Source organism: Cynoglossus semilaevis, chromosome 13 (assembly GCF_000523025.1).
Source record: "Cynoglossus semilaevis isolate Cse_v1.0 chromosome 13, Cse_v1.0, whole genome shotgun sequence".
NCBI classification, from domain to species: Eukaryota; Metazoa; Chordata; class Actinopteri; order Pleuronectiformes; family Cynoglossidae; genus Cynoglossus; species Cynoglossus semilaevis.
Genome location: NC_024319.1, coordinates 16,964,961 through 16,990,474, shown reverse-complemented (window position 1 = coordinate 16,990,474; position 25,514 = coordinate 16,964,961). Strand labels below are relative to the sequence as shown.

Here is a 25,514-nt window from a genome sequence, read left to right as displayed (position 1 = left end):
CTTTCTACAGTTTACCCTCAAGCCAGAGGTTGGATATGTCTGCACTGTGGGTATTAAACAAAGTGAAGACATTAGATTTCTATGAAGCAAGCAGCAAATGTTTGGCTTTTAAAAACAGTAATCAATCACCAACAGTGGTTTGTAAATGTCTGCACTAATTATAAACACAACTGCAACTCTATCAGCCGCGTAATATAGTAATAACCACCATAAATAACATCATCCGAAAGTATCTTTTTAAAGATAACCCTTACACTTTATACATGCATGTGTAGTTTAATCTCGGGTTTCAGTCACGATGCTTAACATTCAGAAAGATACGTTTATTACCAACTTTATGAAGTTCAACATTAAAATCTAAAAATCCCCGACAACAGTGAATGCAACACTAGTGAAACGACAGGCGACGGGAGTGAGAGAGATAGAGGAGGAGGAGAAGACGGGGGAGGAGGAGGAGGGGGATCAGCGAACGAAACAGCGAGTGGAGAAGAACCTGTACTGTTACTACAACACAACCTAGCAGGAATTCGTCAGAGATAATAATAATATTACGAGTGTAACAATTAAGAAAAATAATATTATTGACGCTTTTATCAAAGTTGAGTCGCTGGTCGCTGCTGTCAGTCGTTACAGTGGGAGCCACAGTGAGTGAGTGAGTGTCTGTTACTCTGCTCTTTATCTGCTGATCTTTATATTTGTTTTTAGGAAGAACTGCGCTGGTTTATTTGTGCGTGTATGTATGTGTGTGTTTTTAAAGAGCTAGCTCAAAGCTCGACTGTGTTTTAATTGCTAAGGAAGTGACACTTTACAACCATTATTATCGTTTATTATCATGGGGGTTATGCCCGTCTTGGCTGCTGCTGCTGCTGCTACTTGCACTTCACATAACTATTATAGACTCTTGGGTTTAACCCAGTCACTTCCTTTAAGAGCGTAGAGTGGTAAAGGAAAGAGAGGGCTACATGTGTTACATTGGAGATAAGAGTCATTTTGAGGAATGTTTGATAAGAGAGTCGAGTCTTGCATTAAAAAAAGGAAGAAAAAAGGAGCCACAATAATCCTATTTTACAGGCACTACAGAAATACCAAAGGCAATGGACCTCACAATGAAGGATTTTATTTTATTATAGCACACAGGTCACAGGGTTATAAAAGTAGCGTGAGTCGCTCATAAAGTTATGTGCAGCAACAGGAGTCAATCGGTGAAAATTATAGCACTAGCAGAGATAGAAACAAATCCATAAAGCTAAAGATCAGGTCAGGATACCAGCTTTTAAATATTAAAGACACATAGGGTTCTGATATAGGTACATTATGGGACTATTATTGGACTGTCATAGAGATTCTCCCTCAAGGGAAGGTTTGAGTAGTTATCAGAAGAGATAGTTATGGAAAAAGATTGGAATGAAACAGACAGAGGATGTGTGTATGTAAGTGTGTGTGTGTTTATGTGAAAACGTTCTCAAAACAATATCTTCTATTCTATTTCTTATTTTCTTATTGGATTTTTGAATCACTATGACAAAGCATACTGTATGAGTTTCTAAGCAAAACAACCACACACTCACTCACTCTCTCACTCCTCTCTTTACACTTTCATTAATATATCCATACATCTCCATTTTATCCTGTGGTGATCAGTCACATTTTCCTTCAGGGTTTTTATGCAATAATCTTATGTTTCATATTTTGTTTCCACACAGCAGTGTTATCCCTTTATCTCTACAGATGTTTACTATCTGAGGTATGTTGCTCTTTTCTGGCCTGGCTTTAAGATACTGTGTGTGTGTGTCCGTTTGTGTAAGGTTGTGCACACACAGAAAGGAGGCAGAGAGGGAGCGAGGCAGGCAGGGAGGGAGGAAGAGAGGCAGAGTGTTGTTTTGCAGACAGGATTACATTGTCTCCCCCATGTCACATTTCAGACATGATTTCTTCTACAGCCTGTGGCTCTGGCTCTGTGGTCGTACCAGTGAGCGCAGCACGCCAAAACACCCAAACAACAATAAATGATCTAAATTTTTCAGATAATAAATAGTTTCACAGAGTCTGTTTTTCAGTCCGAGAATAGATGTAAAGGTAAACACATATTTGTGGCCCAGTCCAAAGTAAGTTGTCATACCAAATTCTGCTGAAGCACACTATAACATTTTATAAAACAAAAGCAAACAAAGTGAAAGGCAATCATAAAACGTAAGTTGAATATTTTTTTAAAAACTGTTATGTCATGACTGTGTGAGCTGTACTGTCTAAGATCACTTGTTGAACATTATGAAAAAAAAATAAAGAGGAACTTGACCTGAACATTTACACAGCTTATTCTCAGTTTGGTTGACAGAAACCAACTAGATTCATGATCACAGGCTGTGGTTGTTATTTTTCATTAAATACTGTAATGCGTTGATTATAAATGTATATGTTTCTTTTGATCAGTTCTCTTGAACGTCTTTGGAAATTCACTCATCACAATCTAACTTTCAACTCTTGTCATTACACGTATTATCTCTCCCAAAGACAATACTTGTTTTTTCTCCCCCCCAAAAAAGTCACTCCACCCACTCACCCACTGCTCCTCCCCATTTGCTCTATCTGTAGGAGTAAAATTAGCAATTTCATTTTTTGTCTTGTCCCCTCAGAATGTGTTTTATTGGTGTAGCCAGAAACAATGAGGACAAGGCAGGGCTTTGTGGGAGTTGAAATGCATTTTTAACCCTTGTGAATGAATGGTGCCTCACATTCCACAGCAGGCCTGTTGCTGAATGGCAGCAGTAACTTGGCTGTTTTCATTACTCATTACTGCCTTGTGCCTTTTTTTGGATGTAGTCGTAGTTACGTTCATCAAGTAGGTGGAGTGGTAGCGTGGGGGTCCACAAAACTACAAGATTGCTGTCAGTAGATATGCTAGGGCTAAGCCTTATCTGATTGGCTCACTGTTTGTTTCTGAATTATTAATCAATTAATATTTCTTGTTAAAAGTGTTGCTCATTGTAATGAGTGCAATTCACTTGGAAAAGATTTAGTGTGCTTTAGTGTCAGAAGAGAAAACTGATTCAAAGAGGATGAGGTTGGTTCCTTGTTTTTTTCCATGCCCACCTTTACTTGTGCTACATTGAGGGAAGGTGTTGCTGTTTCACAAAGAGGTCCTGAATGATGCCATTGTTATTTCCACACAGCGTACGTTTACTCTGCAGCTTGTTATTTATCTAATCCTCGACACTGAACTTTTTTCCTGAATAGATAGGGACAAAAAAGGGGACAGTAACCCACCATTAGAAACTAAACTCTGAAATCATGCTGGACTTTTCTTTGTGATTCTTTGGAAAACAAGTAGATGTAAAAGAGACACAGGTTCAAAAATATCTCTACACTTTATTGCATAAAAAAACACTAAAGATTTTAATGATGAGTTCACTGCTTAGTTCCTAACTTAAGTTATTTGATATCAAACTTGAAATGAAACCATAATGCCATGAGTATAACCAAGTATTACTAAAAGCAGCAACAGTAATGGTAAGTTAGCCAGCTCGCCATTGTTATTAGTCAGTCTGATACCTTCATTTATCCTCAACATAAACATAAACTAGAACACAAAGATCTAATCGTCACACCCACAGGATTGAGAAAATTAATGTGTTTTTATTTTACCAAAGTAGCAATGGCATGGAATTAACTCTTTATTCCTCTTTCCTTCAAGTGTACATTCTATTATTCCAGACTGTTACTGTTGCTCAACTCAACTTTGAATGTAAATGTTCTGCCTGAACAACTTAAACAGGTTGTTGTTTGCTCTCTTATACAGTGGGCGAATATGGAAGCCCCCACATCTGTTATAGTTCTGGATAACAGCTGAAGTACCTGAAGCATATAGTGGGAACAACATTAAAGAAAAAATAGTAATTTACTGTAACATTAGGTGCAAACATGGTTGGCGGTTCCTTTGTGCAGTGTCCAGCTGCTTGTTGGGTCCAAAGTGAGCTGAGCTCTTCATGTGCCTAATTATGTCATGGATGGAATCCATTCACTTCTTTAAAGTGTGTAATTGCTACCCTGCCCTGCCCCTGTTTCTTCATCTTTCTCCAAACTGGTCATGATAATTCTGTAATGCTTTGAACTAGAATGACTAGGAAAGTAAAGACCTTGTGTCACAAGACAGGTATGCTTTACCGCTTTGGGCTGAAACCTTGCTTCCTAGCCCCCTTTTTTTTCAAGTTTTTTTCTTTTTTGTATTTCAGATTTTGCCCATCCACACTGCATTGACACATGTTTCCACCTTCACAGGCATAGATGTGGATTACGTCCAGAGGCAGAAAAGAGTAAGTGAATATTATATTTTAATGACCTTATATTGTGATTCAAAACAGAGAATAGCAAGAATCTTTGTTGGTGGTCCACGGTCACATCATTTTTATTTGGGACCTAGTATCTATTCTGGCATTGATTCCCTGCCACATGGTGGGGGTTTCCACTCTGAAAGGGCAATCTCTCTGTGTCAACCTAGAAACACCAAGATCCCGGATTAAATTATAAATGAGCCCTCCATGAGAACCGTATTGCTTACTGCCTGGGATAATCAGAAAGAATTTTGATGCCATGCATCACTCATCCTACACATCTGCATGACATATGAACAAATACAACAAGTCCAGTGATTATGATTATTTGATGCCTTTATATTTACATCACACCTGTTTACATACCATCCATGTAGATTTTTACTAGAAACAGTAAGGTTCAAATATGACCTGAGAAACCTAAGGAGTTTCCAAATTAGACTCCTAGAAAAAATGATGTAGTAATCGGAGGATTAAAATAGGAGAGGAGCTCAAGCTGGTGGGGGTGGAGAAGGTGGTGGCAGTGGTTGGGGGTTAAGCAAAGAGCCATTTTAGTCTTCACCAGTGGTGGCAGGGAGCGGGGGCAGGAAACTGTTCCCAACTGTTGCATATACTTGTCTCTATCATGAATAGTTTAATAGTTTTAAAGGTTTGTGTGAAATACAAACTGATAACCTTCTAAATATGTAGTATTTACTTAGTTAAAGTTTGCATTAGTGCTCTTTGCATTGAGATAAAATGTTGGAATAAAATTTAAAGAAATCCTTTGTTAAATTTTAATTTATATATATATACATATATGTATATATATATATATATACATATATATATATATATATATCCCCCCTAACCTAATAATAATTAAACAATAAGAATGCCCCAAAATACCTTTAAACCAGCTTCAGTTGAGTAAATCATAAAATAATCATAAAAAATGAAGTTGTCTAAGAGATATATCCTAATTGGCTTGATAAACAAGACCTGTTTGAAGAGAAGCCCATGGTTGAACTTGGGACATGTTTTACATATGACATATTAAACAGTGACCAGATTAATGTATATAAAGTGAGTCCATAAGAGCGAATTTTTTTCTGCAGCACCAATGTCTTACACAGTTTATAAAGGGTGCAAGTGTAAAACAAATTAAGGCATATGAACTAATAAGGATGTAGTATTACTCTCGGTAGTCTCTACTCTTATTGGACTGGAGTCAGTATTTACTTGATTCAGTCATATGAAATAATTACATTACAAAAATAATTACAATAATTAATTTGGACCAGCTCTTTGTGATTTCACAGTGTGACTTTGATTGTACTTTATCCATTTTAACGTTGTGCAAATGACCCAAGTCAGCATTTGCCTGGTTGGACTCCACTGCTGGTTGAAACTAATATGTATCTGTGCAGAGTCTGGGGCAAATATCTGAGGCAGACCACAGCGAGTGGCTGATAAGCTGTTAATCATGGCTGGATATTGACCCCATTTGTTCAGTGAGGACACAGTGGCACGGCCATGCAGTTTTCAGGCTCCTTGTCATTGGCTCTGCTGAAATGAGCAGGATGGGTTGGGGGATGTTTTGGGAGAATGAAATCACACTTCACTTCAAATGGAAGCACATTAACCACATTACAAGCTGCTTTATCCATCAGTGTAACTCATGTTGTTTTCCCATCTTCATTGATGAGCCAATGAAATAATGATTGGGCACACACACTAGCCTAGCTGTGGATGCCTGATTCATTAGAAAGGCCCTTTTAGGTTTGAGTGGACATCTTGATCATAGTTAATAGATTTCTTCCTGCATCCATGGACTGACGCTTAGCATTGTTGCTGTGATTGCTGCAGGATTAAATAAGGGAAATAAGCTTAGGCAAGAGGAATAGCCTGGTGAACCACGTGGCTGTGATCAGGGATTGAGAGGAGAAGAGAGAGAAGGAAAAGAGAGGGGGAGGTAGAGAGGAAGAAAGGTAAGGGCTGACAGGGAAGGAACAGCCCAGATGTCACTAAAGTAGACTACAATATTGATTCCACTAGTACACACGCACACACACACAAATACATCCCCATGTGCATATATGCACACACACACTGCAGCTAAACATAAACAGTGTTTTGCATATATTGAGAAAAGGGCTCAAGACTATTATCTAAAACAGTGTTTTACATCTCACATTTACCTCAGATTTGTTGGCCTGTGCATTCTGTCTGCCTTGTTTAGCTACTCTTTTTTTTCATCTCTCTGCAAGACAGCAGCCTTGCTAATGGCATCCCTTAAATTTAGTAGGCCATTAGATGATACGCAAACTTTGCATGTAGGTGTCTGTGTGTCTCTGTGTGTGTGTCAGTGTGTTTTCCACTGCTGACAGTCAGGCTGTGGTTAGGGAGGGGACACGGGCAACCAAACTTAATCCAAACTCACAGCAACCCAGAGGGCTGTAAGTGTAGATGGGGGTTGGGTAAGCTATTTCCCAAACAGAGAGTCTTTCTTTTTTTAACCATTCTCTTTCATGTTGTACTTCATAAACACCTTCTAAACAGAAGTCTGCCTTCAGTACTAGAAATGTTTCTTTCTTTAGAGCAAATTAAATGTGCATCTAAACTAAAAAAAAACATTAATTTCTCTGATTGAAGAAATTGGATCTTCACTTTAACCAGAGTTGTCAATTTTCATTTTCTTTTTTTTGTTTTGCTTTCAAACTTCTACTTACAAAGCAAATATGCATTCTCAGGTAGGTATTTTTTGGACTATGCATAGACTGAAATTTAAATGTCTACAGTCTAAACATAACATCATGCATAAAACCATAAATATAACCAGTTAGTGTCTCACCTCTACTTCAACCTAATTACAACCAGCAAACGTACTGTGAGTATTTGTGCTCAATCTACACTCTTATATCATCAACCTGGCTTAGCACACAATTGTTTGATTGTTTAGATCTCCAACTTTAAAAACTTTAAAATACCTTTTAACTCTCTGTGTACCTAAAAAGATGTCCCCAAAAGTACAGCTTTTCCAAGATCTCACTCCCTTTCAAACACACACATACACATGTATACAGGGACCAGTTAAGTTATTATTTTTTACATTTCATTTTTTCAATACATTATTACTCTGTGGGTTTTCCTCTATTTGACAGAGTAGAGTAGAAGCGAGTAGGTGTTGTTAGGGTTTAGTCTGAAAGCCAGTGATGTTGCGTGTCTGACTAACTAAGGCAAAAGCTGCAAATGACTCGGGGCTACAGCAGCTAATCATTCAGTCCACAGAGGAAGTGATCGTTAGCCAATGATTTTAGCCTAACCTTGCCACAATGCATTTAAGTTAATCCATCAGCATAGATGTATGTTTGTAGCTGTTTAGATTGTTATGAGGGGGCATTTGGAGAGTTTGGATTTATAAAAAAAATGTTAATTTTTAAATTAAAGACCCCACAGAAGTTGCTGCCTGCTGTTGTAGTGTTGCTTTCCTTTAGGGAAAAAAAAGACAGGTCAGACCCTGTCGTGTAATAACAGAGGTCAGTTTGACTTCTTCATTTTGGAAATCAATGTCTCTTAGCTCTCTAAAATATATTGAATAAATGAGAATGCACATCATTAAATCTTTAAATATTAAATATGAACGTAGTATAGTAGTAGTATTGGATGAATGGAATTTTTTTAAGAAAAATCTATATTGTGCCATTTTTGTTTGAGAAGTCTGAGTCGCCTTGAATTAGTGCAGTAGAAGTAGTCTTACTCTGTAGAACATCTACTCACACTAACTAACTCTGAGCAGTGGTGTTAAACTTGCACAAAAGCACAGAAGAGGTTTAGGAAGTGGTAATAGAAGCACATCTGCCAGGTTGAAGAAAGGTTTGAGGATAAAGGTGAAGAGCAGAAGGTTCACCCAGGGGCTAATGACCCTAACCCAAGTCTAGCTGAACAGTAAACATGTAGGAGGCACAGAAGGGAAAGGTTATACTGTACATCCTGTGCATTTTCAACAGGAAAAAGGTAAACATGACAGTTTAATTATATTTCTGTTTGTTAAGAAATACACCTAAAAGGAATATTGTACAAAATACAAAATATGTAAAGCCATCTTGCTGTGGAAAAGCTTGAGAATCTTAGATAAATCTTGTGAATCTTGTAAATAGATACTGTAATAATCTATGTTCCTGAGTAAGACATGCCATAAGACTAGAGCTATATGACAATTTAAAACAATTAATCTGTATTTTGAAGTTACTGTCAGTAGCAAAAAGGCAGATATAGTGTAGTGTTTACTGTTCTTGGGTGTTTGCCCATCAGTTATAAAATGAAACTCCCGTGGCAGAATGGACTGACGAAACTTTTTGTTGTGTGATCTCAGTTCTACATTTCAGATAGTGAACAATGACAACAACAGTATCTATGGATGCCTGTTCTGTCACCACACATTATGATAAAACAAATACCCACGTCTAACCACAGTACTTTTGACTCAGGGCTGATGCAGTTTTAAAAGGTACATTTTGCACCAACACTTGTCACGTACAATTCATACAGTTGGCATCACAGTCTATTTTACAAGAAAAGGTAAGGGGCTTTGATAAATAATTGACTGGTGACCTTTCTAGGGTCTAATAATGCCTACACACAGTGCCTGCTGAGATTTCCTTTAATTCCTCCTGCAATTATTGTAAAAAATGATAATCTCATAATCTGATCACCTTTTCTTATAGTGCTTTCACACCAAAAGCGATTGAATGAGCAGCAGCTCCACATACACAATCATTGTAACAGGTGTGACAGCAAGCGAGAAATGAAACAAGGCCGGAGAAATGAGTGGATACATACCTGCATGTAATTGTTGAGCATCTAGGGGCGTGACAAGCATACAAGGCTATGGTCTAAAATGACCAGGTAGCGTGATATAAGCATTACAAGATTTTTTTTTTCACCTATAACGCTTTTAGTGTGAACACAACATTATTCTTCATGTTCCGGCCTGCCCCTATTCAGCTTGAATCTTACTGTATAGGACCGTGTATTTGATAGTCTAGAGTGGTCCTGTGTTCTTGTTCTGGAAAAATATTTAACTCACCTGTGTTACATCTCATTGCGTTTTCCTCGACTGCTGTTTTCGACTCAATGCAAGTTCCCAGCTGCTTCCTTGTCTGTCTGTTGCTTGGGGCTCTTGCAGTCAACTGCACAGAGAAGAAGAGACCAAAGACAGAAAGCTTTTTAGTTGTACCCCTGCACCTCTGCACCTTTCTGCTCCCACAGTAAACACACACCACTACCACTGCTCCACATCCACCAGCGGCACCTCCTTTTCCCTTTGGCTCTTGATGTTTTGTAAAGAATCACCCAGCACACTCACAGCCTCCCGTCAGCAATCCCCTCAGCCTTTTTCCCACATTGTATCCAGATGTGAGAAGGATAGTTAAATCTAGGAAGGTAAGGGCCCCTGGTAGCACCCCTTAATTCAAAACTAAGCAACCAATATTCCCAAATATCATTAAATTGAACCCACATCCTAACCCAAGGACAGAAGCTTTCTACTCATGGTACCAAGAAATCGGTACCATATCCCGTTGTGTTCATAATTTACACTTTACTCAATGATGTATTGAATACTGCATATGACCCAATATAAAAAACTCATATGTTTACCCCTTAGCTAAATCCATTGAGATGAAATCTGCTGCTCTTCAGGCTGACTGGTGATGATCATCTAATCCGTGCCTGCACAACTCTATTTAAAGTGCATAGCTGTTAATCCCATCAGATTATACCTGACCAACTCTGCAAAATCACCCAATTAATTGTCTAAAGGACAGATACAAAAGCCTGTCTTTCCTAAAAAAAAGCCCCACATAAATCACGCAGAAATATCTGACCCATTTCTGTAGTCTTAATCTTGTACTTATCTCGTATTTAACAGGTTGGCATCCAAGGCCAACACGTATTTGAATTTTTCTAAGATTCTTTATTACAGTTTTAACTGACCAATTTATATTGATTTTGTAACTAGATTTGGGTCACAAGTTCCCAAATCTAGTTACTCCAGCAACTTTTATAGTTAAACAGTTAAAATATCAGTAGAAAACATGTTCACCTTATTAGATTCTTTTAAATGACAAATTCTCGTACTATATATAGTTATATATATATATATCTTTTATTATGTTTAGCTAATTTATTAAACTCTTTTTACAATCTGTTTATTCTAAGGTTAACAGGTTAACATTATCTTTTTTATTATTAATACTTAATACTTAATATTAAGTTCATCAATGTATTCATAACCATCAGTACACAGTCTTAGTATAATAACTCTGCCATAATGGTGTTATTGTGACAATAACCCTCTGGTGTATAGCCATATTACTGTATCAAGACAAAGGTTGCTCGTACTTTTCACATGTGTTTTTTACAGTTTGTTGAATTTTCTAAAACTAGGTGAACAACAGAGGAGATGAGAATTACTTCCTGTTGACATAGGCATGTGTTAGCATAGGCATGTCACTTAGACCTGAATGGTCACATGTGTTTTGTGGTAGATTATCTGGCTGTGGATCATTTTATCTATAGGTTTTAACAGAAATGGATATCAGTGGTACATGCTGGCTGACAATGGCTGTTTTGCCATCTGCCTGCATGCCTGACTGTATCTGGTACCTCCCATTGGAAACGCCTGCTCTCTCCAGGGGGAAGCTGAGCAAACACCACTGCTTGATGCAACCTTTTTCTTTCTGCAGAATTACCCTCTGTTGTTCCATTAAAGTAATAGCTCAATGTTCAGTGGAGCACATTTGGGATTTTATATTTAGTCAAGTGCTGTCAAATTATTTTATATTTTTTGACATTTATAATCTGATTAGTCACAGGTGTGTGGATTAATCCTGGTTAATAATTAATCATATAAATCAACATTCTTAAATATGAAAAATGTTTTACTGTTAACTGCTGGGACAGAAAGTCTAATAACAGCTCGTAGGTGTATGTGTTTCACACCTGTTTTTATTCATGACTAATGTAAATGACATCATTACATGGTTGGAATAGCTCTGTAGAGATGGTGGATTTTAGTCATTACTGTGTATCTTGTCGTGACTTGTCGAACATGTCAAGAATTTCTTTTGAAAACAATATTAATCAGCACACAGTTCTTTATAATCCATTTGGAAGTTCTGTCAGTAAATTGTCAGCCGTAGACTTAATGGAATGGAATTTTAAGTTCAAAGTGATTCAGTGAAACTAAAACATTTCCCCTCAGTGTGTGCAAATACACACACAGTGGATGCACGTGTTTTGTGTTAGAGCTTAAGTGTTAGAGCAGCATTCATCAACTAGTTTAATCAGATTAATTAAAAACAAATTAACAAGATTAAGATGAATGTTGACTGCCATAATGTAGTCTAGTTTTATAGTATTTAAAAATAAGTATTACAAATGACTAATGCATTTTTAGCGAGATCACTAGTTTGAGCACAAACCACTAGTTTCGAGGTGAAGGTGTGTCACATCACTAGTACTGCACCTATTCATTATCTGGCCTGGGCCTACAACTAGGCCACTCCCAGAATAATCATTCATTATTGATCACTAGGGTGTATTAGTGATTCACACACTCCCTAAGACCAAATGTTAGGCACTGTGCTGTCACTCACTCTGCAGGAACTGGACCACAATGACAGTGACAACATAATGGTGTTTGGCAGCGACACAGAGTATTGTATAAATTTGGTTATGGGAAACAAACAGTGAAGGAAATGCAGTTATAAAAAGTTATTAGTGTTCATCCCAAGAGAGCCTTGGTGAAGATATCATATTTCATTGCAGTGGTAACAATAGTTGTCGTTTGAGAAACGACAAACTCTCTATTAGTGGGCCAAGGCGTAAACACACAGTTATTTATTTATTTTTGTCTATGGATGTTTCTACATCTCTTTGTTTAGTGTGAAGTGTGTGGCGTTTGTTTGTGATAAATGTATTATATAAATAGACTGGCTTTTTTATTGCCTTCAAAACAAAAGTACTCTCAATAAAAGCAATGGACCAATTACAAAAAAATAAATCATCTTCAAGATCAGTTCTTAGAACATGCATAAACTGAATTAGATATGTTTGGCAAGCAAGGTGTTACTACCAAAATGCGGGTCTTAGTATAGTTGTAAAAGCAGGTGTTTGCCAAACCCCAACAAACGACACGCAGTTTGAAAGTCTTATTTTTATGTTGTCCAGACTGTCAGACTGTTTGCTGGGACTACATTAAACAACAGAAAAAGGAAAGCCTTTTACACCTTTTACTTGACAGCGATTTGTTAACATTACAGTTACAGTTTGTCATTCTAATATTCATGACAGCCCAGTGTAAGTGCTGCATGCTTCCAGATGTCCATTTGATAAAGCCACTGCTGCCAAACACAGCAGCTGCTGCAGATCAGGTTGTGCCTGAGCTTTACTGCAAACAGACGGGTGGAGGAATGCTTTTTGTGTATTGACAGGATACCATGAACTGGTTTTTGAACCCCACCTGCTTCGGAAAAGATGCAAATGTGATTTGAACCACATTTTTTAGTTCAGTTCATTTTAGGATCAGCATATTTGTGACGTTTTCATAACCGCCTTCACTCATGTTTTGGTAAATGATTAGAAAACATGATAATTATTTCAACAAAAATTTTTCTGGTAGTTTTGATTAGATACTAAGCTCTGATTGCTGTTGTTGATTTTGTCTTGCATTAGTTCCAAAAATATAACTAAAGCAACTTTGGTAACTTGGTACTAACTAAACACGTTTTGAAAAGAACAAAATAGGATTAGCACAAAGACTTTATTTAGATACATAGGTATAAAGTAAAACTATCACTTAAGACAAAGCAAACACACATACACATTCCAGAGGTCAAAAGAGCAGCAATCACAAATTCAAAAATACACCCTCTGGCCAAACAGTAATGCCTGTATTATGTATTTCATAAAATGACTAACATCTGACGGGTCATTTTAGGTGATGAAGATTTGACCCGTATCTGACATACACCATCTCAACAATGTTACTTTTAATCCTTGAACAAGTTGCACTGGAAACTGAAACATTTTCCAACATTTAGATTAGTTTCCGTTGCAGTGTCAATGTCACATAAATGTGCTGACTGATGACAGTGTTACCTTGACAATGTATTCTTTTTCAAAACACTGTCCGAAACTTCTTTGAAATTGTTTGTGTGCTGAACTAAACCATAATAATGGTCATGATGGATAATCCAAGTATAATAAAAGTACTATATATATATAATTGAATAAATAAATAATTAATCCATACTTTTTGGCAACTGTGATAGGTTGCCAATACTCTTTAGAGGTCACCATAATGCAGGAAATAAAAAACTGTAAAACATATTGATGTAAGTCATACTTTTACAACCACCCACCAATGCAAACACACCTACACAAAAACCAGGTGAAGACACAATGGTTCCACACACTAAAGAGCATGTTGAGAGTGAAACCCTACTAGCAGTATATCTTTGTTGGGACTGTGGATTCAAGCCGGTTTCTTGCTCTGTGGTTACACTGTCTGTCATAACAAGCCGTGCAGTCCAGTATTGAGTGCTTTACTTGGGAATTTCTTAATAAAAGTTTCAGTAAGGAAAGGCCAGACATTGCTAATAACCAGAGAGACACATTTGTTTTTGGCAGCAATCTTCTCATTAGACATTGGTAATCAATAATATAAATTCCCAAATTCCCCAGTCAGGGGTATGATGCAGTGTGCAGTCTATGGCCTGCTCACTGCATGGTCTGCATTATTCTCTCCCTCTGTTTCCCTCTTTCTCTGTCTGCCTGGATCTCTCACTTGTCCTTATCAGTCAGCTCCTATTATCCCAATCCATCTCCTGTCCTGACTTTACATCACTATTTACTACTTATACCCCATTTGATGATCTTGCTTTTATTATTGTCTCTGGCTGTTCTGACTCTTCTTGACATCTATCTCTCTGCAGATGCTCCTTTGTTTTCTTTGGTTTGAGTTCAGGCTTGTTCCATCAGGCGAGTTAGGAAAGTGTCATGATTTCATCAACGTGAATCAGTCAGCGTGATAAGATGTGACCCAGATGGGATCCTCTGGGTTTTTTTTTTTTTGTACGGCCATCCATCATAACTGTGTGGCCCTCATAAACTCTCCCTCACAGTAATGGCTGTCAGCTGGCATAGGAAAAAAGAATGTGTTATGTACCCTCAGAACACACTGAAAAAACTCTCTAGCCCGTCATTAAAGACTAACTATGTTTGTTATTCTCATTGAAGAGTCCCAGCTCCTGTGTGTCAGCGTCATATTTCAATATTTTGTACATCAAGCCCAGAGAAGATTTTTCAGAACGCACCTTTTGGTGAGCAAACCCAGAAAAATATATTGCAAAATGTAATCCAAAGATTCAATAATACTTCTACGGTGACCTTATTGAACTGCCACATGTCAGCAATCAGCCTAAAGGAACACAGAGTATGTTGTGGTTCTACTAATGCCAAATGTTATGTGATATTTATGTAATTACAGTGTTTTAGAAAATGTTTTTGTGTTTTGATGGTGTTAAAACCTAATTACTTTCATTTGATTTTTGTGGCAGTTTTACTACAGTTTTATAGGTGGATTTAAGCGACCTGGTTACTTTGTTTGCAGTTGTGTTTCTTAAGAAGATGTCCGTATATGTTTGTGCCTTTTTCTGTCATGTTTGTTCTGCAGTGAACTACTTTGCAACAGTAACTGCCTGTTGGAGCCCACACACCCTTTGTTTTGTGAAGCTTGTGTGTGTGTGTGTGTGTACTTTGCTGAGAGAGAAAGAAGGAAGAGTCAACAGATCTTTTACCCTGCTATGTTCTCATATCTCCTCTTGACAATTCTTACAGGATGTGTTCTTCAGATTTTGCCTCGAGGTAAAGACAGGTTTGAAAACAAAGCACTCAGCAAGTTAAAAAAAAAGTGGCCAAGTACATGAGTAGGCAAGAAAAATTCTAACACCGAGAAAAAGCCCCTGAGAGTGCCAATGCAGCATTGTTTTCTTTTTAAAGTATTAACTGCTTTAGCAATTAGAGAGTATGATGACAGAAGGCACACTCCCATTAAACCTAATATAAAGGTGATTTGAGGTAATTTAGAATTTTGTAATAAAGAGATAATGTTAAATATGCTTCACATACTTCCTACATGACTCTTGCAGTGTGAAATAAAAACAGTATGCGGCAGTGGTTCTCTCACAGATATTGGTCTAATTTGATTTGAATTATTTGAAAATGATCAAATCAAACTTACTGATTTCTTTTCACACTTCTCTCCAGGGCAGTACCAGGTTGCAGGATTGAAAAGGAATGGATCAACTCTATCCTTTGATGTTGTGTATACTCATGTGTTTGTGTTTGTTTGTGTGTGTGTGTGTGTGTGTGTCTGGTTATGTGTGCAATTTCACAGTGAGCAGCAAAATAACAGTTATACCAGAATGTGTGGCAGTTTGAAGAACAGGCCACCATCTTTGAGGTCACCGGTCTAATTACACTTCAGAGAGACTGATAGTTGCAGTTGCTTCAGTAGCAGAAGTTGTTCCAAAGTGCAGATGGATGAGGTGAGGAAGAGGGAGGGAGGGAGAGAGAGAGAGAGAGAGTGAAAATGATCAAATCAAACTTAAGGGTGTAAGGGTGAGGATGGCCTGATTCAGTTTAGATTTGAATTAAACTCGGTTCCCTGCTGTAAGAGCAACAGGTTCATGTTCAGAGTCTGCTGTTTTAGCTCTGACTCATTCTTCCTTATGATGCGTTGCACTTTAAAGGCATAGGGAAGAGGCATGAGTCCAATGAGCCAAAAACAGTTGTAACACTTATTCAAAGAACCAATGATATTGAATGTTATTGAGGTAAAGTGAAATAAAAGCTACTAAGAAAACAATACATGGAATTTTCCATCCCCTCATTGGAGACTGTGTGTGTGGTTGTGCAATGGGGACACAGCGTTGAATTTGACTCTGTGGTGAGTGACAAGTGACACGATGGCGCTACTGCAGTCATCATCATCACCACCGCAGCGACCCTAAGGGAGGATATCTATTGTTTCAAAACTCTTAAGGTAATGAAGTTCTGCCTGACAGTACTTAAGTCTGGCATCAAGGTTTTGCGTAATACAAAAGTAATACAATCAGATTTAAGTCCACGTGTGAGAGGCATACTGTATAAACACTCTCATGTACTTCATAAACACCTTATTCCAAGGTGGTTAAAGATGCTTGTGGCAACATTCCTGATGCAAGTCATCCTAAGGACAAACTAGAGGCGACCACCTCAGCTGACACCTCCACCACCTTTTTATTATTATTTTAATTGCTCACGATCTACCAGCACTCTCCTTTGGGATCTACTTTTAGATACATATCTACTCACTGGGTAACCCTGGTATAGATGTTGATGTTCATCAATATCATCCATTTTGCACATTTTTCATGTTTTGCCATCCATTTTTTATATATTAGATACGTCATTAGATACTCTGTCTTGTCTGAAGGAGCATGTGAGCCAAGTGAAGATTTGATAATCATAACTTCTTACTTACAAATCTGTTTTTCCTCCTCCACTTACTTCTCTAAGGATGCTCCCTGTGCCAATTGTGTTTCAAACCATGGTCTGATGCTGGTTTTCCAGTGCACAGAGACACAAACATACACAACACACACACACAACACACTCACTTAATTATTTTGGTGTCATTTTTCTCCCTGTAGCAGACATGATGTCAGATTTTGTTTGAATACAGGGCAGGTGAAGCCAGATCTTATCTCACCTGGTTCGGGAACAACAAGTACAATTTAATGGCAGGTGTGAATAGCAGTTGTTGACATAGTTAAATTTGGCAGATCAGGTAGGATGGCTGTTAATACCAGGTTTAAACATGGCCTAAGTGTGCGTAAATGTATACGTGTTTATAGTAGTAACACTGCTATGGTCCATGAGGAGAAGAAGGAGAGGGAGGAGGAGGAGGAGTAGGGTGGGAGTTGAATGTGCCGGAGGACCCGGGGGTTAACAAGCAGTGTGAGAAAAACAGGCAAATTTTGAAGGAGAGGGAGGGGGAGGAGAGCTGAACACACACACACACACACACACACACACACACAACACACATGTGTGTGATCACACACTGAATCCCGAAGGAAGATGAAGATGTTTGGGCTCAGGAGAGCATCCTGCTCTTGTTGACTTTAAAGTTGGGAAGAAAAAGAAAACATAGCAGCAGGTGTCAAGTCATTTGAAATTAGTATAGTATTAGTTTTACGAAAAATGTGAGTGACATCAGTTTCCTAAAAGACTTTTGGTATTTATATACATGCAGTGTTTAAATACAAGACATCGTTTGTTCTCCCATACTCATGAATTATTGATACAGTACATTATGCAACAGTGCAAGGAGCAAAAGGTAAAAGGTGAGAATGAAGTAAAATTTACATACTGAAAAACACTTAAGATGCTTACCAACATTTAAATACAGGAAATCCTGGCTAATGGAAAGACAGTGTTTAGTTTACCCAGCTGTAGTGTATTTGCAGGCCCTGAGAACTGTCCTCTTATGCTCTGGACCCATCTAGTAATCCCACCAGCATGGATCGGTCACCAAAATGTAACATGACAGTACTGACCTAAGCACCTGCCACTTCCTACACACATACACATAGACCCAATGGACTTATTTCCCTATACAAAGGCCCTTCTTGCCCAAACAGAGTAGGCAGCCACGATCCCCTCTCAGCCTATTTATCAGAGGGAGGGGGGTTTGAGAGCAGGGACAGACAGCATGGACCCCCTCTTTTGTTCTGCCTGGGTTTAAGGGGTGGGGGGGTGGGGGGGCAGGGATGGAACTATGGATAGCATGGGAATTGCAGACCCCAACAATACTGCAAAGCCCCCCACTGCTTTTCCTGCATATGAGCATGACCTGTTCTGACAGACCAGGCACAGAACACAACCAGAGGGAGAATATAGCAGCTATAAATGCACACACTTGACTTAAACTGGCAAAATCCACACCAATTGTGGGCAAGGTATTAAAAATAAGGCCATACTGAAGTGGAAGTAGTAGTAGTGCTGATTTAAAGCTATCAAGGTGAAGCTTACTTGTTCAACTTGTGTCATGATTTTCACGTGGCGTGGGTATTTGGCTGCTGTTTGAGCAGATGTGATTGGATGTAGTAATTTGGATTCTGATTCTTCCTTGACTGTTGTTTGGTGTAAGTTCACAGAGAAAGGACCTTATTCAACAGCTACACCCCCTTCTTGTTTAATTAAATAGCAAGAAAAGCTTTGTCCAAATATTTAGCCTATTTGAGTATTTAAGTAAGTCATAGGAAAATGTTTTTTCCATCAGGGAATTCATTCTTTGTAGAATTCAAGTGGTTGTCTATCATATCAGGTATATCACCTGTATCTTTTCTAAGGAGTGTTTTTTTTTCACCCAAAAAAACCTTAACAAATAAATCGTAATGGCTACACATAGATATAATAATAATTATACTTGGGGACACCTGAGAAATGTATTATAACATGTCTTTTAAGAGTTTTTTAAATCAGAAATCATAACATATTTATTAGAGTTTTCTCTTACCCAGATGCACGTGAGTAAGGACTGGTTGTTTTTCTTACACGACATGATAAATAACATGTGAATAAAGTGAATCCGGTTTTCTTTTTTACAGGACAAACGCATCAGCCAAAAAAATGACCCACACTAAAAGCGTGTATTTGTGTGTATGTGTGTGTGTGTGTGTGTGTATGTGTGTGTATTTAGCTGGGCTTTAGCCATTTCTGACATTATTGTGCAGTTTACAGCAGGCTTCTCTGTATGTGAGTTTGGAACATGGTGAGAGGTGAAGAGCAGTTTGTTCATAATGGATTATTGATTAGTCTGAGGATGCACTGGCTCTGCGCTGTGTGTGTGTGTGCATGCCAGTGTGTGTGTTAAGACTCCATACATCCCCTCTGTCGCAATCTGAGTACTGAATGTCTCCACTTTATCAGCAACAGGACAGAGGATAGCAGGGTTTTCCTTTTTTTGTGCAGTGTAAAATGCTCCGTCAAACTGTGTGTGCATGTCAGTTGTGTGTGTGAACAGCTCTCTGTATGGGCCGTTTAGCTTTCAATGCTGCCTGTATGAAACAGTGCTAAAAGCCCTCTGTGTGCTCATGTAGGCTTTAAAAAGATGTGTGTGGACAACGTTAAAAGCCCCTTCTGTTTTTCTTCACGATTCCTCAGTTTCCCGGCATGTACGTGTACATGTGTATGTACTTAGACACAAGGTCCGCTCTTTATTTCCCCCCACTGTGTATTCTTTCCTTCTTAACCTCACATGCTTGTCTTGGTGCTCCTGTGTGGGAGGGAAACAGATCCCACCCTAGCTGAATGATGTCCCACACGGGAAGGACCTGCAGTTATTATCAGCTATAAGGTGACACTGTGAGTGAGTCAGTGTGTTATGAAAACTAATCTCTCCACCCTTGGGTGCAGCACATGTGTGTCATGGCTGCTGCCGAGATGATTGATATTATTAAAGTACATCCTGACTAGATGACCGTCCTATCACCAAGGACTTCAGATGGTTCTGTGAAAGAATCTGATAATTATTTTTGAACTTCTTGAATAAACAACAGACGACTCGTAAATCTTCAGGGTTTTTTTTTTAAACAGGGAAAGCCTGCTAGGAAAGGGCAGCTGACTAGTACTGCGCTTCACCATTTGTATATTTGACATGACATTAGAGAAGAGGAAAATTACAGTAGTCATAGTTAAGCAGTCACTGAACTAAATGTGTAATAATAAAAATGTGAAAAATGTCATGGCATTACTTTAACTAGTATGTAGAGATGCAATTCACAAAATGACCACCAGTCAAAGAAACATTGGGTGAAGTAAACAATTATTTGCTTTTATTTTATTTTTTGATTTTATGATAATTTATGATAATTTTTACAGTCATTTTTAAGACTGTAAAAATTAACTTATTTACAATTAATTTATGAAATTTAATCAGATTAAATATTTCAACACATAATGCACTCTAATTCCAGTAATTCCACTAGCCATCTACATATCGTTGCTCCTATAAACAGTCAATACACATGTTCAATCCAGCCTGAAATCCAGCCTGAAAGATAGACTTTTGCCTTACTAAAATGTTTAAAATGACCTCACATCTTTTTAGGAGAGATTTTTTCTCAGTACCCTCCATAGCACAACAACAAATACTGACACACAATGTTCTTTTTAAATGGTTTAATTTATATTTCTAAGGTATTTCTAAATTGTCAGTGTATTAACAATGTAGAAACCTTGTCCTTCACTGATCTGCACACACAGTTTGCCCAAATCTGTTTTAAGATTCTCTCCAGATGTTGTTCTCCGAAGCTCATAGAACACTAAAATAGCTGCACAGCTCTGAAAGGGTTATGCGTGGATGGGAAAATAAGGGTGGATTTCCTTCTTTTGCAGGAACCTGCTACGGTCCAGGGTTTGGAACAGCAGAGGGTTGAGCACTTAAGGAAAGAGTTAGGAAGAAAGGAACAGCTCTCTCAGTGTTAGATGCAGCAGTCATTATTACACAGCTAAGTGTAGGCCTACTATCTTATCCCTGTGACTCATGGAAGGGCAGTTTAAATGTCCCTTAATGACATTTTCAGATATCAGAACTGTGGCATTTGCAGGCAGGCTTTTTGTACTGGCATAAGAACAGAAAGTAAAATGCTGTGTCCTCATTACAGAGCAACATAACATTTAAATGAACTAAATAAATATATTGGATCTGTTTATTTTTCTTGCAGTAGCTCACATGTGTCTGTGCATGAGGTAAATAAGGTGGAGGATTATGAACTAAACTGTTTCTGCTTCTTACTGGGAGACTATATATCTATTTATTGCACCAGCCAGGCCTTTAATAACGCTCTGATTCATCTTCTTAATTTTGTTGACTAAGATGATTAGTAATTTTGTCTGTCTCTACAGGACAGTTTCTCCCTCTTTAAGCCAATTTGTCTTTTTTCCACACTGGCCTGGTGAGCAGCCTGTATTGTTTCCCCTTCTGGTGGCTAATCTCATTACATTTCAATTTGCACATGTGACTGTCTGGTGGATGACAAGCTTACTGTTGAATAATCTCAACCCAACCTCTCACCCCTCCTGGCCCCCAATCAGCGAGACAGTTTATTGAGAAATAGGATCATTATTCTCTTTTCTGCAAAAGAACTGAAATAGATTACTGCATTTTGTTTAAGACAGGAAGCAGATGGAATAACAACAGTGGTTAAATAAAGAAGATGCGATGCCTCAGCCATTTCCTTATTTTGCCATTTTATGTGAATCATCACCTGATTCCACATCACATCTCAAACAATTATTCATTTTTTCTTTTATGCCCTAGGCCACAATCGAAAGACTGCATATTAATAATATTAAAATATATTATTTTTGACTGAAATTAAATGATTGTGAAGGCCTGAGATTCTAGTTTTGGTTCTCCAAAGCAGATTTTGTTTACTTTATACATTTCTATATAATAGAAAAAGTGTACTGTAAAATTACCTTATATAGTTTATCAAACAGGACCACCTACATATTGAAGTGCCAGACACAGTGTTAGATCACAGCCTAAAGGACAAATGCTTTATATCCTGAACTCTCAAATGTTCAGAGCTTCATCTAAGGGTAGTTGTTTCCAGGCCTTGGCAGCAGTCACACCAAGCCACATCATGCCTCTAGAGTTGCTTGGGCCTGTTCCGTGTTGCCTGCAGCTTTAATTTATGTTTTTGTTTCATCAAACGCTTACTTCCTTTCATGAGAACTGTTTTTATTTCTCTGTGTCATTGCTCTCACAAACCATGTGTACATGAGCTGGATTTTCCCAAACATGCACAAAAGGGAATCTTTAGGGAATAAAAAAGTATTTGCATTTGTTTTCTCTTAAATGGAATTTTGCAGAGACATTTTAGTCTATCTAGTAAAGTACAGGATATGACACTGTGTCCACAGAGCCAAAGGATATAGCTATGCAATTATTAAAACATTTCAAAAACACAAGCAAAAATGAGCTGGCCATACTAGTAAGAAAAACCAAAAGTTATTTAGACACCTGAGAGATCCAAATTGGATAATGCAGTCTATTCTGCAGTCATGTCAGTCACAGCTGTGCTTCTGACCATGAGGGTGCTTGTACACTGGAAGGCTCGGCTTACTAAGCACTTCAGAAGGAAGCATGGTGAACCACTGAGATCTCACTGATTTCAATAGCATAAATCATTCTGGACAGATAGGTGGCTCCAGTGTAGGGTACTCATTTTCAGTGGGAGCGTTTAAGACATATGATTGTTCTTGTGCTAAGTTTCCCCCTCCACCACCTTATCCTCTTATGATTACGATCAATTATCCACTTATAATTAGAGCCTGGCAGTAACTCAGCTTATGGGTTCTGGCACTTTATATAAAAGCCTGTAATAATGCTGTCGCTCACATTTCTTATAGACTCTCACATCTGCTGAAATTAATACTCCAGCTACCAACGGAAATTCCTTGTCATTATTTAAAGCTTTGATCTTTATCTGAAAGATGCAGTTGCTAGTCATACTATTGATTATTAGCAGAGTGGCAAAAACAATTCCAAAAATGATATTCTACTCTGTCATTTTAACACAATTTTGGAATCAAAATTGAATCATAAAGCCACAATAAAAACAGTAAAACACAAGGAAAAATTACATAAACAGTAATGAAGGCTTCTCATCTGAAACAGATGTCATTAATAACTGATTGCAGACTAAGTATAATACACCACCCATATTCAGTTAGACGACTGGATCTTCTCAAAGCATTCTCTTTCTGTTTGACTCTCTCCAACCCTTTCAACTCCCGTCTGAGAAAAGGAACAAAACAAACTGTCTGTAGAGCTACTTCCTGTTGTGTACTTAAGATCCTATGTCATGTGATAGTGTCAGTTGAGGTGGGTGAATGAGGCCAGTAATGGGAGGGAGTATGGTGGCACTGCTGATCTTGCTGATGTGAACATGACTCCAGCCCACCACCACCACCACCGCTCTGATTGTGTAAAATGTTGACTCAGCCACTGTGGTATCAGCGCCCCTGAAGCTCTGCACAACCCAGGAACATTCACAACACAGAAACATGCACAGTGGTGCTCTGTAGTGAAACAAACTCTTACAATAAACACTTAAACACACAATGTTGGTTAAATTAGTCTCAATAAAATAGTGAGGTGGCGAGGTGTTAGCTCCTCATCTGTCCACTGTGCCATACAACTGGAGGATACATTAACATGTTCATCGCTAAAATGTATGTTCAGTTGTTTTGTAAAATTACTTGTATTGTAACAGAACAACAGCAAGTCTTGCGTTTGTGGCGACCTGGTGCTAAAGATGTCCTGTAGAATGTCACAAAGAAACAATTATCTGCTGGAAAAAAGCTCTTCCAGGCTTTAATGGAGACTTTATTAGAAGAAAATAATAAGTTTTCAATTTGGGTAAAGTCTTTGTAATCAGTGGTCTTGTACATCTTAAGACTGACATACTAAACCCTTATAAGTTTGATAATGTAGCAATGTAATTACAATAGTAGTTTTTACCTCTGAGACAAGGCTAGGCTAATACTGCTTACAGCCCTAACCTTCCTTTTTCCTACAGGATCTGTTTTCCACACATTGAATTTGCCTGACAGAAATCTCAGAAATCAAATCGTTGTCAATAACACAACTAAATTCAAATCATGTTTTGTGGTTTGGGGCAGTATGCTAGGTTGCAAATTATTTCATGTTTTAACTTGTCACAAAATGTTCAGGGAATCTTGTTTCTAATACAGGTTTGTTGTATGGTGCAGCGTGCTTATCTTCGTATGCAAATGTTAAAACACTGCAGTATCACTTAAACGTTTCTTTTTCTCTTTTCTCCTATTTCTCCTTCCGCCATCTCTCCAACATCTCTATTACTTTTCACTCTCAGGTGGATGATATGCGTGTGTGCCTCAGTGCTGCATGACCTGAAAGCTGCTGATACAAATAAAACGGAGGATGAAGAAGAGGAGCCAGTGAAATGAATAATAGAAGCTTGAATTAGCTACGCTGACACAAAAAACCCTCAATCTTTCTTGCCACCGAAAAAGTGATGACCTGGAATTCTTCGAAAACATACACGTTATTTTAGGAACAAAATTTGTAAAAGTAAAAATTCAAGCTGGATACAGGCCCTAGTCTTTGATTCTGTGACTTCATTAGATCAAGATGGAAAGATGGTGGGGCACCCGATAACAGGAAGGTACTAAGTGGTGCCGTGATAGTGATGGATGCCTGTATGGCCAAAGGCAGATAGCATTTTAAGTTATTAACAAAGACACAACAGACACAGCTAGATGTTCAACTGCAGATAGCAGCAATTTCAACTTTCTGAGCGTGTGAAAGGCCAAACACATCAAAAAGATTAGTTTGGACCATGAATCCTAGAGAGAGTGTGAAGATGATGGAGACACAGGCTGTGAGTCAGAGGGCAAGCGTAGTTAGAGAGACAAGACCAACCGAATCAAACTGATGGAGGGAGAGGATGACAAAATACCTGAAACTTTCGACTGTAATATATGTGGACGCAGCTTCCCTTTCCTCAGCTCCCTGTCCCAGCATATGAGACGGCACACTGGTGCCCGCCCTTACAAATGTCCCTATTGTGATCACAGAGCATCTCAGAAGGGCAACCTCAAAGTTCACATCCGCAGCCATAAGATGGGCACACTCTCTAGCCATCACTCTAACGACGATGAGGAAGGTGGGGCTGAGGAGGAGGAGCTGAGTGTTTCAGAGGGTTTGGATGGCGGTACGAGTCCTACCAAAAGCAGTTCTGCTTGTAACCGCATGATCACTGGGGATAACGGTGAGGAGAGCCGCAGGAAAGTGCCCGCAAGGAGTTTGAAAAGAGACAAGTCAGGTGCTGACCGTCGCCCTTACTGTTGCCGTCTTTGTGGTTACGAGGCCCAAAGAGAAGACCAACTTCTAAGCCACATTGAAAAAGTCCACATCACTGTGGATGTAGAAGAGGACGCAACTTCAAAGGAAGAGGTTGTTACTGAACCTGTTAGTGTTCAATCACAAAGTGATGGGACCTTTCCCTGTGAGACATGTGGACAGGTCTTCAGCCAAGC

At 38.4% G+C, this 25,514-nt stretch overlaps 1 protein-coding gene across 1 annotated transcript in view; it reads left to right on the top strand.

The window, feature by feature from the left end:
- The first annotated feature begins 426 nt into the window (after window positions 1-426).
- Window positions 427-25,514, top strand: part of LOC103388792 (zinc finger protein 516) — a 43,132-nt gene continuing 18,044 nt past the window's right edge. The window contains 4 exon segments of the mRNA XM_017037742.2: window positions 427-652; window positions 4,230-4,310; window positions 24,329-24,886; window positions 24,889-25,514. Of these exon segments, the coding sequence (XP_016893231.1) occupies window positions 24,815-24,886; window positions 24,889-25,514 (698 nt within the window). The 5' untranslated portion in view covers window positions 427-652; window positions 4,230-4,310; window positions 24,329-24,814.